This window comes from Ammospiza nelsoni, chromosome 19, assembly GCF_027579445.1.
Source record: "Ammospiza nelsoni isolate bAmmNel1 chromosome 19, bAmmNel1.pri, whole genome shotgun sequence".
NCBI classification, from domain to species: domain Eukaryota; kingdom Metazoa; phylum Chordata; class Aves; order Passeriformes; family Passerellidae; genus Ammospiza; species Ammospiza nelsoni.
The window spans coordinates 8,412,540-8,426,938 of NC_080651.1; the positions used below are offsets into that span (position 1 = coordinate 8,412,540).

The 14,399-nt window shown below is 52.9% G+C and overlaps 1 protein-coding gene and 4 non-coding genes across 6 annotated transcripts; 3 read left to right on the forward strand and 2 right to left on the reverse strand.

Annotated features, from left to right (window-relative positions):
• The first annotated feature begins 5,176 nt into the window (after positions 1-5,176).
• TRNAR-UCG (transfer RNA arginine (anticodon UCG)) lies at positions 5,177-5,249 on the forward strand. The gene has a single exon. It is a non-coding gene; the product is annotated as a tRNA-Arg (tRNA).
• Positions 5,250-5,485: 236 nt separating this feature from the next.
• Positions 5,486-5,558, forward strand: TRNAR-CCU (transfer RNA arginine (anticodon CCU)). Its single transcript has one exon. It is a non-coding gene; the product is annotated as a tRNA-Arg (tRNA).
• Positions 5,559-8,008: 2,450 nt separating this feature from the next.
• On the forward strand, positions 8,009-8,081 carry TRNAR-CCU (transfer RNA arginine (anticodon CCU)). The gene has a single exon. It is a non-coding gene; the product is annotated as a tRNA-Arg (tRNA).
• A 998-nt stretch (positions 8,082-9,079) lies between these two features.
• Positions 9,080-9,152, reverse strand: TRNAR-UCU (transfer RNA arginine (anticodon UCU)). Its single transcript has one exon. It is a non-coding gene; the product is annotated as a tRNA-Arg (tRNA).
• Positions 9,153-9,782: 630 nt separating this feature from the next.
• On the reverse strand, positions 9,783-11,969 carry MRPL58 (mitochondrial ribosomal protein L58). Of its 2 annotated transcripts, none has more exons than XM_059485851.1 (6): positions 11,777-11,969; positions 11,410-11,446; positions 11,220-11,279; positions 10,599-10,681; positions 10,330-10,499; positions 9,783-10,018 (listed from the first exon to the last, which is right to left on the reverse strand). In XM_059485851.1, the coding sequence occupies exons 1-6, from the start codon at positions 11,939-11,941 to the stop codon at positions 9,934-9,936; spliced, it is 600 nt and encodes a 199-aa protein (XP_059341834.1). In that variant the 5' UTR covers positions 11,942-11,969; the 3' UTR covers positions 9,783-9,933. The 2 variants fall into 2 exon arrangements, with proteins under 2 accessions (XP_059341834.1, XP_059341835.1); XM_059485852.1 differs by having other exon boundaries at positions 10,315-10,499.
• Positions 11,970-14,399: the final 2,430 nt, after the last annotated feature.

Here is a 14,399-nt window from a genome sequence, read left to right on the forward strand (position 1 = left end):
CTTCTCCAGAACTGGAAGAAACTGATCCAGCTCCTGCAGCTGCCAGAGGCGCTTGGTGGGCTGCCCTTGGGCCATCTTGGGAGGGAGCAGCAGCTGGGGACCCCCCTTGGCCAGATTGTCTGGGGGTGCCTTGGGCAGCTCGTGTGGGTCTGCAGGAGCAAGGGGCAGGGTCAGCCCTGTGGGGCCACCATGGCTCACACTGCCTGGGGCACAGTTTGTCCCCGAGGAAACCCACCCTGGCTCCACCCAACATGCAGGAAAATGCCCCAAACCTCCTCTGTTGAAGGTGTTCTGGGCTGTTTTACCTTGCTGGAAGCTCCTGAGGACCTTGTCCAAGCGCCCGGATTTGCGCTGCTGGTACAACAGGAAGAAGGTGTCCAACACAGCCATGATCATGAGCAGGAAGGTGCCCAGGAAAAACACCACTGCAGAGCAACAGGAAAACAGAGAAAGCTCTGGAGAATTGGCATTTTCTTACATTCCATTGCCTGGTGGGGAACAGGGAAAGCCTAACTCCAGCAAGCTAAACAAGCTTAGCTGTTCATGACTTCAGTGTTCATGAATGTGTCTATCAACACCCAAAACCCCCCCTTAGGGCTGGTACCTGGGTGAAAATCGGGGTTTATTTGATAAAGGTGGGTACCTATGATGGGTGGTTTGTTGGAGGAAGTTGGGAGGCTGTTGTTGAGAATCACAGCCAGCATGGAGCTGCCAAGGATGATGGCAATCTGGAAGTTGATTTTCTCCTCGAGAGAGCTGGGACCAAACAGCACAGCCATGTCCAGCAAGTACAGGGCACACGTTGGGAGGATCAAGTTCAGAATGTAGAGAGTGGGTCGTCTATCCATGGAAATCTGTTGAGGAAGATGAGCAAAATTTGATGAACAGGAGATGACTCAATGTGTTGACAAATGCTGGTCCCCTAATGTAAAAAATTGTCCTGTTTTATACTGGGGGTTTTTTGGTGCCAAATCAGTGCAATATAATATGGAAGCGCTGCCATACCACATAGGTGACCACAGAAAATCCTTTGTCATCCATCATTTCCGTGAATTCCATGATGCTCACGTTGGTAAACTTCCATTCTCCATCAGTTAGGATTAAGCTCTTGCTGTCTCTTACAATCTCAGCTGGTGTCCGTCTCGTCTTCATGACAAAGTCTGTTACTGCTTGGGCAGGAGGCACAGGGGGAGGGAAGTTGAAGAATTCAGGAATTTGTTAGAGGTCAGTTATTCCTCTCCATTTCCCACCCAGCTGAGGGTGTATGCAGACAGGAAGGGGGAAGGTTTCATGCACTGCTCAAGTTTCTCAGCCCATGAGGGAGAAATTAAAAAGGTCTCTGTGAAGAGGCTTCACTGGACCTCTGGGAATGTGGATCAGAGGGGAAACATCTGTTGAATTAGAGCAGTTGTCCTTTGTGGATGGAACCGGGGAGATTTTGTGGCACCTCTGCTTAGATTTCAGCCCTCCCTGTGGGATGAACTCTAACTGCAGTTTGAATCCCTGAAACTGTCCTTTTAATGGTTGCATTTGATTCCCTTGGAAATCTTTTCCAATCTTAGAATTCTATTATTAATTTCCTCCCATTTCTGTAGCTTTCAGGTGTGTTTAAAGATCAGTCCTGCAAAATTCTATGTGAACAAGTGGCAGTTTTGCAGGAAGCCTCCTTGTCTCAGGTCTCTTGGTTTGTAGAAACCAGTCCTGGGAGGGACTTGCCACAGAACATCTGGATTGTTCCAGAGATGTTGCTGGGAAATGTGCAAGGACAGAATGGCAGCATTTTAACTCATTTTCCCTGGTCTCATATGACCTCAACCCTGCTGTGAGCATTAGGGGCTGCTCAGGAGCCCAGGAGTTACCAGGGCCCATTTCACCCAGTCCTCCTCCTCCAAATTCAGCCCAGAGGTGGTCAAGCTCAGCCTGCAGCTGTACCTGGGTAGAGGAATGAAGCTATGCTCAGGTTGCACATCTGGGTGTCGAAGGGGAACTTGAAGATCACCAGACTGCACGTGAGGGTGACTTGGTAGGGCCGGGTGGAGTTGAAGGTGCCGTTGTGCATGAGCACCACGTAATTCAGCTCTGGGTCCTGCCCGTTCACTCTGCAGGGAGCAGACAGGGAGAGTAACTGAGCCTGAGATGCTGCCTGTGCCTCAGCCCCATAAAACCAGGATGGGAACACCCTGTTGGGGGGCTCTGAGCCATCACCCAGCCGTGGGAGATGCAGCAGCAAGAGAGGAAACCATGTCTGGGAGAAGGGTTCCTGAGCCCTTTGGGATCAAGGTCTGCTGTAGCTCTGCCCCTCCTGAGCACCTCCTGCCTCTCTGTCCTCTGCTTTGTGCCCTCACCAGGGCAGGGGCCCATTCCTAGCCCTGCCTCCCACTCCTCTCTCCCTCTGGAGAGCTGGTGGAGGTGCCCATCCCTCTGTCAGACCCTCAGTGCTCTGCCCTGTATCTCTCCACATACTACTAAAGGTCACTTTATTCCACAGCAGTGCTGGTTTCTGCTGCTCCCTCAGTTTTAGCTGCAGCCCAGATGGGAAATTTCAGGGGCTGTTACAGTATTACAGAGCCACTAAGTGCTTTGTATAAACTGTGGTCATCACCATTAATCTAAATTAGGAGGCTCTCGGTTACAGAGAGCTCAAGGGAACAACTTTTAGCCCTCTGAGTTTATCCCATTTCCTATAATACAACCAACAGTTTGCATCCTCTGTATTTCTGTGAAGCCAGTGGATAAAAATGAGAGGGGGACGTACCGCTCCAAGATGAAGATGGGGGGCGACCAATACGTATCCATGGGCAGAACAATTTCAGAGATGTTACAGAAATCCCAGGGGTCCCAGGTTGCAAAAGGGTTCTGCCATTCCTGAGGGAAGAAGTTGCAGGAGAGAGATGAGCTCTGGGCTGGGCACCAGACTTTGTGTTGGGCATCAGGAGAGAAATGCTCTTGAGAGACCTACCAGGTTCAGGACGAAGTAAAAACTGACTGTCTGCAGCTTTTCCACCTGGAGAAACAAAGATGTTTAGCTGATTTTCTTAGATGTATCCAATGCAGAAGCTCTTCCCTGAGCACAGACTGCAGTAATGGGGCTTGGGAAGAGAGCTCATGGCTCTTGGTCCTACGGCTGAAGGGTGGGAGCACAAAGTGCAATGGTTAGGAAAAATAATAGATAATTGTTAACATTTCCATGGCAGTGTACTGCAAATGCACTGCCCAGTTCAGGCACTGCAGGGTGTTTGCAGCCTCCTGCTAAGCAGGCTGCTTGTCTGGATGTGACTTCTGGAAGGAGTGGGAGAAAATACTCCACATCTTCCAAAAGTGCTTTCCAACAGCAGAAAGCTGAAGTGGAAGGGGCTGATTCTCACCCCTGTGGACTTGCTGTCAGAAGACTCAAACCCTGGTCTAGTAATAGCCCAGTTTCCTGTTGTAAAAACTCATTTTGGGTCCTTACCACAGAGAGAATTGACACCAGAAAGAAATCCACCTTCACTTCCACAGGCTCCTTCAGGTTTATCTTGGGCAGGATGTACGTGTGCAGCTTGTCATGAGAGGAGATGTTCAGGTAGTCAACAATGTCATAGTAGGTGCAGAGGTACTTTGGGGCAGCCCCTGCTGGAAACAAAATCCCACTTGAAACACAAAAACATCAGGCAACCTGTGAGGATGCATCAAAAAAGAAAGGGTGTGGAGCTGTGGATGTGAAAAACATCATTAACACACAAAAATCCCTTCTCACACAGATGAGAACAGAACTCCTCGAAGGTTTTCAATTCCCCTTGCACTTACCTGTCCCAAGAGAAAAGGTGAGGATGGCTACAAAAACTCCCTGCATCATCTCCTGCTTCCAATTTAGGAGGAGAGTGGTGCCGTGAGTCTTATGAGCCGGTCCAGGACACGTCATTTGTTATGTGGAACTTGATTTGATATTTATTAATGAGGGATGGATTTTTGTAAACACATTTTATCTGCTAGGGGGAAGAATTTGCTAATGGTTTGATGCACTCAGCTGGCTCTTGGGAGTAGCCTTTAGTTGTGGTCAAGGGAAAATAAGGTCATTAAAAAAAAGAATCCAACAATTTGAGGGAGAGGAAAAGAAAGGGCCGATCCCCACAAAGAAAAGGCAAAGAGCCAGAGCTACTCAGTAGCAAATTTAGTCTCATTTACAGGGCTGAGGGTTTGCTGCAACCCCAGGAAAGGACCAGGGATGAGTGGTTGTGTGACTGAGGGCTGTGGGAGAGGCTGCGCTCCTTGGAGCCCTGTCCTGCTTTCCAGTAGACCACACTGTGTCATTTCCCACTGAGCTCTCCATGGATTTTCTGCTTCTGCCTCCTTGCTGATCTCCCATGCTCCTTTTGTTCTTTTCTGAGTCCTCACAGTTAAGATGAAGGGCTCAGAGACTTCTGGGGTTTTTTAATGTATCTGTGTATTCCTCTGCTGCCCTCCTCTCCATCTCTGCCTTTTTTTTTTTTTTTTTCTGCTGTCATCCCAGTGATCCTTGTGGGTCTCTTCCAACCCAGGATATTCCATGATTCTGTGATCCTGTAAATGGCTCCAGGGCAGCAACTGCAATCAGTAATTCCCACACTTGATTCCCCCTCTGGCAGCAGAATTCCCCATGGCAGCGGATGGTCCCTCCCAGCCGTGTCCCCTGCCATGTTCCCTGTCCCCCTCGCATGCCGGTGTCCCCCGCGGTGTTCCCCGGTGTGTCCCCGGTCCCCTGTCCCCCACGGTGTCCCCCGGTGTGTATTTCCCCGGTCACGTGTCCCGCGGTGTGTTCCCCGGTGTGTATTTCCCCGGTCCCCTGTCCCCCTCGGTGTCCCCCGGTGTCTCGCCGGTCCCGTGTCCCCCGGTGTGTATTTGCCCGGTGCCGTGTCCCCGGTGTGTATTTGCCCGGTGTGTATTTCCCCGGTGCCGTGTCTCCCGGTGTGTCCCCGGTGTGTATTTGCCCGGTGCCGTGTGTATTTGCCCGGTGTGTATTTGCCCGGTGCCGTGTCCGGCGCGGTGTGTCCCCGGTGTGTATTTGCCCGGTGCCGTGTCCCCGGTGTGTATTTGCCCGGTGTGTATTTCCCCGGTGCCGCGTCCCCCACGGTCTCTGCCCGGGGCTCCGGCGGTGCTCGGGAGGGGCACGGGGGCCCTGCTGGTGGTTGGCAGCATCACTGGGGGCTTCTAGCGCAGTGACCGCGTGGCCTAATGGATAAGGCGTCTGACTTCGGATCAGAAGATTGAGGGTTCGAGTCCCTTCGTGGTCGGCCTTTTTCCCCCCCTCCCGCCCTCCTCTTTTAAATCATCCTTTTCCCGTTTCTCCGCTCGCATCTTTGCCCCTCGAGGGGCGGAGGGAACACGCGAGCTCGGGCTGGGTGCGGCGCTGCCGGAGCGGCCCCGGCCCAGCCCCGCGGTGCCCCCGGCCCGGCCCGAGGGTCCCTGGGCCGCCCCCTCAGCGCGGGGTCGGGGCCGTTCCCGCGGGCCGGGGCGCGCGCCCTGCGCAGCCCCAGTGGCCTAATGGATAAGGCACTGGCCTCCTAAGCCAGGGATTGTGGGTTCGAGTCCCACCTGGGGTGAGCTCTCCGTTTTGCCCCTGCTAGCCCCGTTTCCTTGCTCTTTCTCCCCGTTTCAGCGCCGCCGCGTCTCCTCCTCCTCCTCCCTCTGCGGCCGCTGGCTGTTGCCGCTTGGTGGGAAGATGTTCCCCAACGCCCTGCCCGAGCACGGCCCGGGACACGGAACCTGATGTGGAGAAAGACCAAAGAGCGAGGTCGGACTGGTCCATGATGTGTTTTGGGCCAGCGAAGTCCCCGTGGCAGCTCCGGGCTCTCTCCGTGGGCCAGGAGCCGCTGTTGATGGGATGCTGTGACTCTGTTCCCGGCCTGTGGCCCCTGTTTAGATTTCACAGAAAAGGGAAACAACGAGGAGCTGCTACAAACTGCACCAGGCGTGGGTGCAAAGGTGGATGCTTTGTGCGATAAGTTGTGTGGTCCCAGAGCTCAGGTGAGGCTGTGATCAAGGGGATAACAACCAGGACCCGAGGGTGAGAGAAGAGGTGTTAATGAAAGGCTGATTTTTGTAGGGATTAGCCAAAGGATGGCACTGGCCAGGTCATGGACATCCTTCAAGGTGTCCCGGAGGGCACCAAAGCAGAGCAGTTGCAGTTGTTTAATTACCTTTGTCTGGGCAGAGCTGGGTTTTTCTTGAATTTCAGCTGCATTTTCCCTTGTTTTTAGGGAATTTCAGCTACATTTTTCTCTCCTTCCTGTATAATCAGCTGCACCCGAGCCCCAGCAAAAATCCCATTGATGCTGGTTCACGTCCACCTTGTGTGGGGAGCCTCTTCCCGGAGCAGAACAAGCTGGGATGTTGGGAATCTTTACTCCACCAGAAACCACGTCTGCATGAGGGGCTGGGCAGGGGGGTCACAGCGCTCGGCTGTGCTGCCCTGGGACCAAAGTCCTCCCCTTTGGTAATAATGCCTTTGGGATAATGCCCTCTCAGATTTGTGGCATTAAAAATCTCCCTGGAGGGTCTTTTCCTGTGGAGTTAATGCATATTAAAAGCAGCTGTGGTCAGGGTGATGCCACACCAGTAAAACACAAAGTGAAGTTTCTTTTTAAGTTGTTTTTCTCTCTTAGGTTTGGGAGGCTCTGCTGCCTGGAAAGCAACGAACCTACCCAAGCCCTGGGCACTGATCACCAATTAAAATACCTTCCTGGGGTGGGCTTCGGGAAACTTTTTCGGGATTAGATGAGAAACACAGGTTTTGGGGAGAGTGGCTGCAGCAGGAGGAGGACAAACAGGGGGTTAATGAGGCCCGTGGTGTTTTTTCCAGTATTGTTACAGCGTTCTGCTCTAGTGGTGCCTGTCACTGGTGGCACAGACGCTGTGACCGTCACATCTACAGTGACAGTGACCTGTTGGCACACGGGGTCGCAGAGGAGAGGGGCCTCTATCACCAGGGGTGGGTCGGTAGAGCCAGCCGCGCTTCCAGGAGCGGTGGAGAGTGGGGGATGCCCTGGGTGAATGTGGGGGATGCCCAGGGGGTGCCGGGGGACACCCGGGGAGCCCCCAGCGCGTGACACTACTAGAGACCCCCTTCGGTCGGTGAGCACGTGGCCTGATGGATAAGGCGTCTGACTTCGGATCCGAAGATTGAGGGTTTGAGTCCCTTTGTGGTGGTTTTAGAGCCACCGGCTGTACTCGATACATAATTCAATTTCACGGTGGGGGATTTTGCGCGGCTCGCCGGCGTGGGGATTGAGCTGGCTAAAGCGCCAGAAAATGTGCCTGTAGAAGAGCCAGATTGAGGTGATTTAAAGTGAAATTTTCTCCGGGAATAGGGGGGAATTTATACCTGTCGGGGGAGGATGAACTGCGGCTTGGAACAGGCTGCCGGTGGGGTTTGAGGCCACCTACGGTCGGTTCTTGTGAAGATGGAAGGGCTGAGACGAGAAAGGCTGTTTTCTCGTACTGGTAGGAGAGTTAATGGGGGGCTCGGGGGAGGATTATCACTTCGGTGAGTGTTTCGGTGGGAAATATCAACCCAGTGCCCACCCTTGTGAGTGCAGGGCGCCGTGGGATCCAGCAGGAGTAGTAGGCGTTTAAATCTCTATTAACTCAACCGGGACTCGAACCCACCATGTTTTCGGGGACCCCTCGTTACAAAACCACCGCTTTGTCCACTCGGCCACAGCAGCTGCGTCGCGCTCGGCTTCCCGCGCCGCCTCCGCGGGGTCCGGGCGGGTTCGGGGCCCCAAACCGGCCCCGCCAGCTCCCGGGGGCCGAGGGCGCCGCGCGGGGATCTCATCCCGCCACATCCCCACCTCGCGGTGGCGTTTCTGAGCCGCGCCGGGAGCTGCGGGAGATGGGGGGGGCGGGGAGCGGGGCCTCGCTGTGGGGACTGTTTGGACCGGGGTGATCCCGGAAATCCCGAACGGAACCCCCCGTCCCCACCCACAGCAGCCGCACGCCCGCCTGGCCAGCAGAGAGTTAAGTGACGGCAGCCAGATCGCTGTATTGCACGGCCCCAGTGGCCTAATGGATAAGGCACTGGCCTCCTAAGCCAGGGATTGTGGGTTCGAGTCCCATCTGGGGTGACTCTTTTCGCTGCGGCGGGGCCGGGGCTCTCCCGCGGAAACTCCGCATCCCTCGGTTCTTCCGCGGGGGGCGCGTGATGCTCTCTCCCCGCAGCCCGGGCGGGGGTTCCCTGCTCTCCATCTTGCCCCTCTTGGGGTCGGTCAGACGTTTTTCGTGGTCTTAAACCAGCCGCAGCCTCGCACTCTGCTTTTAATCCCTGAAATTCCCGCCTCCTCCTCGCCCCGGTGCCACCTGCTCGTTCAGGGCTTCATGCCTGTGCTTGAACCAAAGTTCTTGAAATCGGTGGGAAAAGAGCCCCAAGCAGCGGGTGATCGTGGCTGCAAGGTCTCCTGGGGATGGGGAGGCTGGGCTGAGGCTGGTTCTGTCCTGGATGGTGATGGTGGGAGGACGTTCAGTGTCACAAAAACATCGGAGTCAGCGACATCCCCGTGTTTGTAAAGGGAGGGCACAGCACGGAGCTTCAGACACCTGCACCTGTGAGAGGGGCGCTGGCAGGGACCCCCTCCCACGCTCAGGGAAGAAGGGGATTCACCATCCCTGGAAGTGCTCAAACCGGGTGTGGATGTGGTATTTGGGGACATGGTTTGATGGTGAAACTGGCAGTACTGGGTTGGACTGGATTAATCTTAGAGGTTCTTTCCACCCTGAATGATTCAGTGATCCCTTGCAGAAAAGCTTGCAGTGGGGGAAAATGTGAGAGGAGGTGAAGTGTGAAATGCTCCTGGTGCTGAGCAGGGGTGCAGAGACCAGGGCAGGGCTTCCTGGCATGTCAGAATGCATTGGGAGTGCTCCTGCATCCCCCCCACCATTGCATTTTGGGGAGGATCTGCACTTTGAATGCTGTTTGCAGATGGAAATATTCTGTCAGGGGGAGCTCAAAGCTCCACTTCCAAAGGCAATGCAGCAGAGCCGTGATACCTCCATGTGCCCAACATTAACCTTAGGGATGACTTCCCTCTCTTATTTGGGGTTTTCCCAAAATAGATTCACTGCTCCCCACCCCAGGTGGGACTCGAACCCACAATCCCTGACTTAGAAGGCCAGTGCCTTATCCATTAGGCCACTGGGGCCCAGCAAAACATCAAAAAAGGGATAATTTTGATTTCTTTGAGCCGCACAGTAATTGCATTTGGCAGTGGTGAACACATCACACCACAGAGCTTCATTCTCCTTAAACAGGGTCCACTAAGGCGCCTGGAGGATTCATCCAAAGGATTCTGGTGTCCCACTTCAAAGGCCAGAAGCTTCCTGCACTCACAGGTGGGTTCTGTCTCCTACTGTTGAGATTTCTGCCAAATTCCTGATGTGGCTTTAGCTTAACTAAATTATGTACTTTGGTTAGACAAAAATCAACAAAAGGAATAAAGATGAAAGGAAGGAAATAGAAGGAAAGAAACAGGGGATACTCTAAGGGATAGACTTAATGATCCTTGAGGTCTTTTCCAAACTTAATGCTTTAAGATTCTACTTTCTATGTAGATGTGTTGTTGAGACTACTTTTTCTCTTCCCTTTCTTTCCCCAAAAATCTAGAGTAGCTTTGTGCTCAGCAGAAGAGGGTGCTCTGATGGAGCAAAGGCTGCTTGAAGAACACGAAGAATGTTTAAAAACAGGAGTGGCTGACAAAAATCAGAAGTTTTAGGTCCTCTCAAATGTGAACAATAGTTATTCTGAAAAATTATTCACAAGCCATCACAGTGTGTCACTGGCTACAAAAGAAGATGTTAAATATGTTTATTTACACTTTCAGGCCATTTTTATTCAATCCAGCTCATGAGTTCAGCATCATTAACAGCTGCCAACACCACTTCTTTAGGAAGATGGAATGCCAAGGGCTTGGATCTCTGCTGTTCTCAGTCGAAATCTGCCTTCCTGCTCTGTTTTATAGTTGAGTGTATTTTTTTCTGTCGTAGCCGTTCACGGTTCATTTTTTCCACCCTAAAACAAAACCAAAAGATCCCTCCGTGTACAAAGAAAGCATTTAAATATTCAACTTTTGAGATCTGATGAGCCAACAAACATCCTCAGATAGAAAAAAAAAACAGATAGAAAAAAAAAAACAGTCCCTGTTCTGGGACTGTTAAAATCTAAGCAGTTAAAATCTAATGGATCAGTGATACTCCTTAAAAAAGGAGATTTAAAGGAGTATGACCTTTAAAATGGTTGAAAAATCCTACAAACTAAATTGTGCAATGTGATAGCCCAAACCCAAATAAAGAGCATTTTAATGATACCTCATTTAAAGATACCTCTCTATGAGTTTCTGTGCTGTCTCCTTAGACACCACCCTGGGTTTCTCGATGGCCTCCGTGACCATGGCCCGGATTTTCTCCAGACAAATCGCCAGATTCCTCATCTGGTAGCGACTCTCCTCCGAGGTCACAATCAGCTCACCAGCCCGGTTTATCTTATTCCTGTGCTGAGGGATGGGAAAACACAACGTGAGCACTGAAACCTCGCTGGAACTGCCACGTTCTGACACTGAGACAGTGAAACCATGGAAGGGGAGGGTTGGTACCATCAGAGCCATTTTTTGTCTCACAGCTTCGGGAATCCAGTCGGCCGATGCCAGGTGGAACCGAACCTCTGCCTTGGAATTCACTGGGAGGAAAAACAGGGTCTTTGTTTCCATGTCACAGCCTGCCTTCCTCAGATCTATGAGGTAATTCAGCCTGATCTCTGCTGGCTTTCAACATGGGATGATTCCATGATGAATTTCCTGAAAGGTCACAATTCTTTTCTTGCTGTGTTTTTATACATCACTCTACAAGACAAACTTGTACCTGTCGTGGTATTTGCCTTTCTAGATACCACAGAATTTATTGCCAGCCGCTGCCTACCTCATTTTTAATGGCAGAACAGGCAGTATTTTATGTTTATTTGAATTAAGCTGAGAATTTATTGCAGAGTGAACTTTCAGAATCCAGTTGGCTGTTATATTTGATCTATGGATAGAGATGGTGTCCCTTGTGGCATCTGTAGCAGGAATGATCCCTGTAAGTGTTCCTAGGAGCATCCAATGTGTTATCTCTGGTCTCCAGCACTCTGAAGACTCAGAAGCTGTGTTCAATATTTTGCCACATGGTACAGAAAAACAACCGAAAATGGTGATTTTTCTAAGAGAGAAGCTGTTCCTCACCTTTATTAACGTTCTGCCCGCCGGGGCCGCTGCTCCGGCTGTAGGACACGGTCAGGCGAGCTGCAAGAGAGGGGCAGGGGCTGAGCCGGGACGGGGCCGAGCCGGGACGGGGCCGAGCTCGGAGCACGGACTCGGTGCCCGGGGGGGTGCCCGGCTCCCGGCACGGGTGTGCGGGGCGGGGGGGCCTCACCCATGGGGATGTCGAGGGCGGGCGGCTGCGGCTCCTCCTGGAAGAGACAACGGGGGCGGTGTCGGGAGGCCCGGGGGTCTGGGGGCATCCCGGGGTCCCTGCGGCCCCTCGGCTGACCGGGCCCCGGGGACACCGCCGGGGACACCGCCGGCGGCCCCACCCACTCCGCCCCCCCACGCTTCCACCACGGCCAAGGCAGCCCTAAAAGCCCCGCCCCCAATGTAACCACGCCCACCAAACAGGCACCGCCCCTTTCAAGACCCCGCCCATCCGATGAAATAAACCACGCCGGCAGCTGTCAATCGAAACTAAACCCCGCCCAGACGCCGTCCCTCGCCCTCTTCCTCTTTCCCCCCGCCCCTCTGACCGTCGTGCGGGCGGCGGTTCCGTCCTGCTGCGGAGGGTACAGCTTGTCCAGGCTGTGGGAGCTCCGGTACTCGGTGCCGGCGGCGGGCCGCTGCGAGAACCGGGCACACAGCAGCGCCAGCCCCGCCCGCGGCCGACACAGGCCCCGCAGCGTGTGCGCCGCCATGTTGGCCGCCGCGGTGCTCTCCCGTCCGGCGTCCCCGCGGAAACGGCGGCCGCGCGCTGCGTTCCGGGGCGGGGCGGAGGGAGCGAGGGCGCGATTTAGGGGGATAAAGGGGCTCTTTTGGGGCTGTGGGATGGAGCTTGAGCGTGTGGTGTCCGTGCTGGGGGTCTGTGGGGTGGGGAGGGGTCTGCAGCACTAATGGGGGGTGCCAGGAGAGGGGGATGCGGGGTGTCCTGGGGGCACCGCGGGGCCGTGAGGGAGGTCAGGGGTGCCTGTGGGGTCTGTGCGCCCCAGACCTGCGCGGTGGCCAGCGCTGAAAATGAAAATACATCCCGCTTTTTAATGTTTTGTGTCATTTTTGCACCTGGAGTGCTTCAGTTTTCACATTTTTATCCTCTCAAGAGCGCTAAAGAGTTACATGCAAACACACACGTATATATACGCAATTATTTCTTTGAATGCTGACATAGCAGCGGTGGATGTAGGATGCAGGGGAGTGAAGCAGTTGTGGAAATCCTTCAGCTTTTGCTCTTGTTGGAGCTGCCAGGCTGGCTTGGCAAGAAGGGTTTGCGTTCCAGAGGGGCAGGGATTGCTATTCCTGGCAGCAGGAAAATGCATAGGCAGGGATGGGCTGTCATTTGCTCTGGTGTTTTGACAGGAGCTGACAATCTCGTATTTAAAACTGTGGATGAAGCCAAAATGGGTGTTCAGAAGCCGATGCAGACTGTGTGACTGATCTGAGCCGAGTTCCATCCAGATAATGCGTTTAAAGTCAGGGAACTCAATCCTCTGGAGGGAGCAAGTCCTGGACATGGATGGTTCTCTGCCCTGGCTGCAGCTGAGCAGCCCAGGGCCACAGAGGGCTCCTCCCTTCGCTTTAATTGAGCTTCAGAATCCCGGAGTTCTGCTCCACTGCCCTTGTCCAAACTCAGCTGGAAACAAAGTGCTTGAAGGAAAAAACCCAGAGCTGTCAGAGGCAAACTGTGCCATCTGGTGCCCTTAATTTCTAACAGGGAACAGGTAAATATTTGTGATTTGTAGCCAGAGGGATGGGTACAATACTCAAGGCAGGATGACTCATTTACCAGCTGTTGTCAAACGTGTCTGGTGGTGGTTGTGCAGGAACACCCTCCAAGGACAGTGCCTCAGAGGGGCTGGGAAAGGAGCTGGAAGGTCACACAGGTGAAGCCAGGTCAATCTAAAAGGACATTTGTCGGGTTTTGCTTCATTCCCACGCTGTGTTGGAAATGAACACTTCATTCCCACTCTGGCCAGAGAGCCTTGGTAAAAAGCTGGGTGATCTCTGCTTGGGTGGTTGGAAACTGCTCTCCCTGTCAGGCAGGGCTTGGGATGGCAAAGTCTGACTTTGGTGTGAGCCAAGAGAGCCAAACCTTTGGCATTCCTGCTTGAGAAATGAACTGCTTTGTCCCTGGTCCTGGCTGAGGAAGCCACCTCAGCCCCTTGGTGGTCACTGGAGAGCAAAAGCTGTCAGGAGCCATCCCAGAAACCTGAGGGGAGGGCTGAGGAGTCCAAGGACGCAGTCACTCCCTGTGTGAGTGAGGGTGCAGGCTGTTAACGTGTGAGCAAAGTCCCTCCGGGCTTTCAGGGGCCTTCCAGAAGGTCTCAGTTGCTGTAGGAAAGGGAAGATGCTGAATCCTTCCTGTGGGGAGCTCGAGCTCTGAAAATCCTTGAATTTGTGCTTCAAGTGGCCCCTCCCTGTTTATAACAGCAGGTTATAACCCTTCTGAAGTGTTATTCCAGTGAGAAGCCAGGCCAGATCTGATGGAACTGCACGTGTCTAAATGCCAGCTTTCAAATTCAGCGTGCAACCACACAGTTGACAAGCTGTGCCCTTATTATCTTAATGCTGTGAGCTGAGTAATGTCACTGATTTTGCCAAATTCTGAAATTAAGGACTATTTCCTGTGACATCATACTCTTCCTCATCCATTTTAATTGCATGCAGCAATTTTCCTTTCTGTCACGAACCATGGGGGTGTGCTGTTAAGCAGCTGCTGCTCTCTGCTACACCACTTCTCTGGCAGAGTGGTTGCTCAGCACTCTCTTGTTCCCTCTCAGCAGAGTTGTGTAGCTTTCCTTGGTGTTCCAAAAAGCAATTGGAAAAGTTTAGATCAAAGGTGGCACAAAAGGCCAGAAGATGCTTATTTTCTCCTCCTCTGATCACGGAAAGCACCACTTAAGGCAGGAATCAAGTGATTCTGACTCACACAGTCAATCAGGACATGAATATATGGCCACTAATATTTTTGGAGGCAGAAGAAAATTGTCCTCAGCACTTTGCTGAACATGCTGCTGATACATGGCAGCTGTGCCTTTGTCAAGCCAAGTACTAATATCATGTTACTTACATCAGTCATTTTTGGATTTGTGGTTTGCAAAAAAAGGTCAAAAGAAAAACAGGATTTGAATTGGAAGCTTAGAAATTGTGTGGTTTTACAGA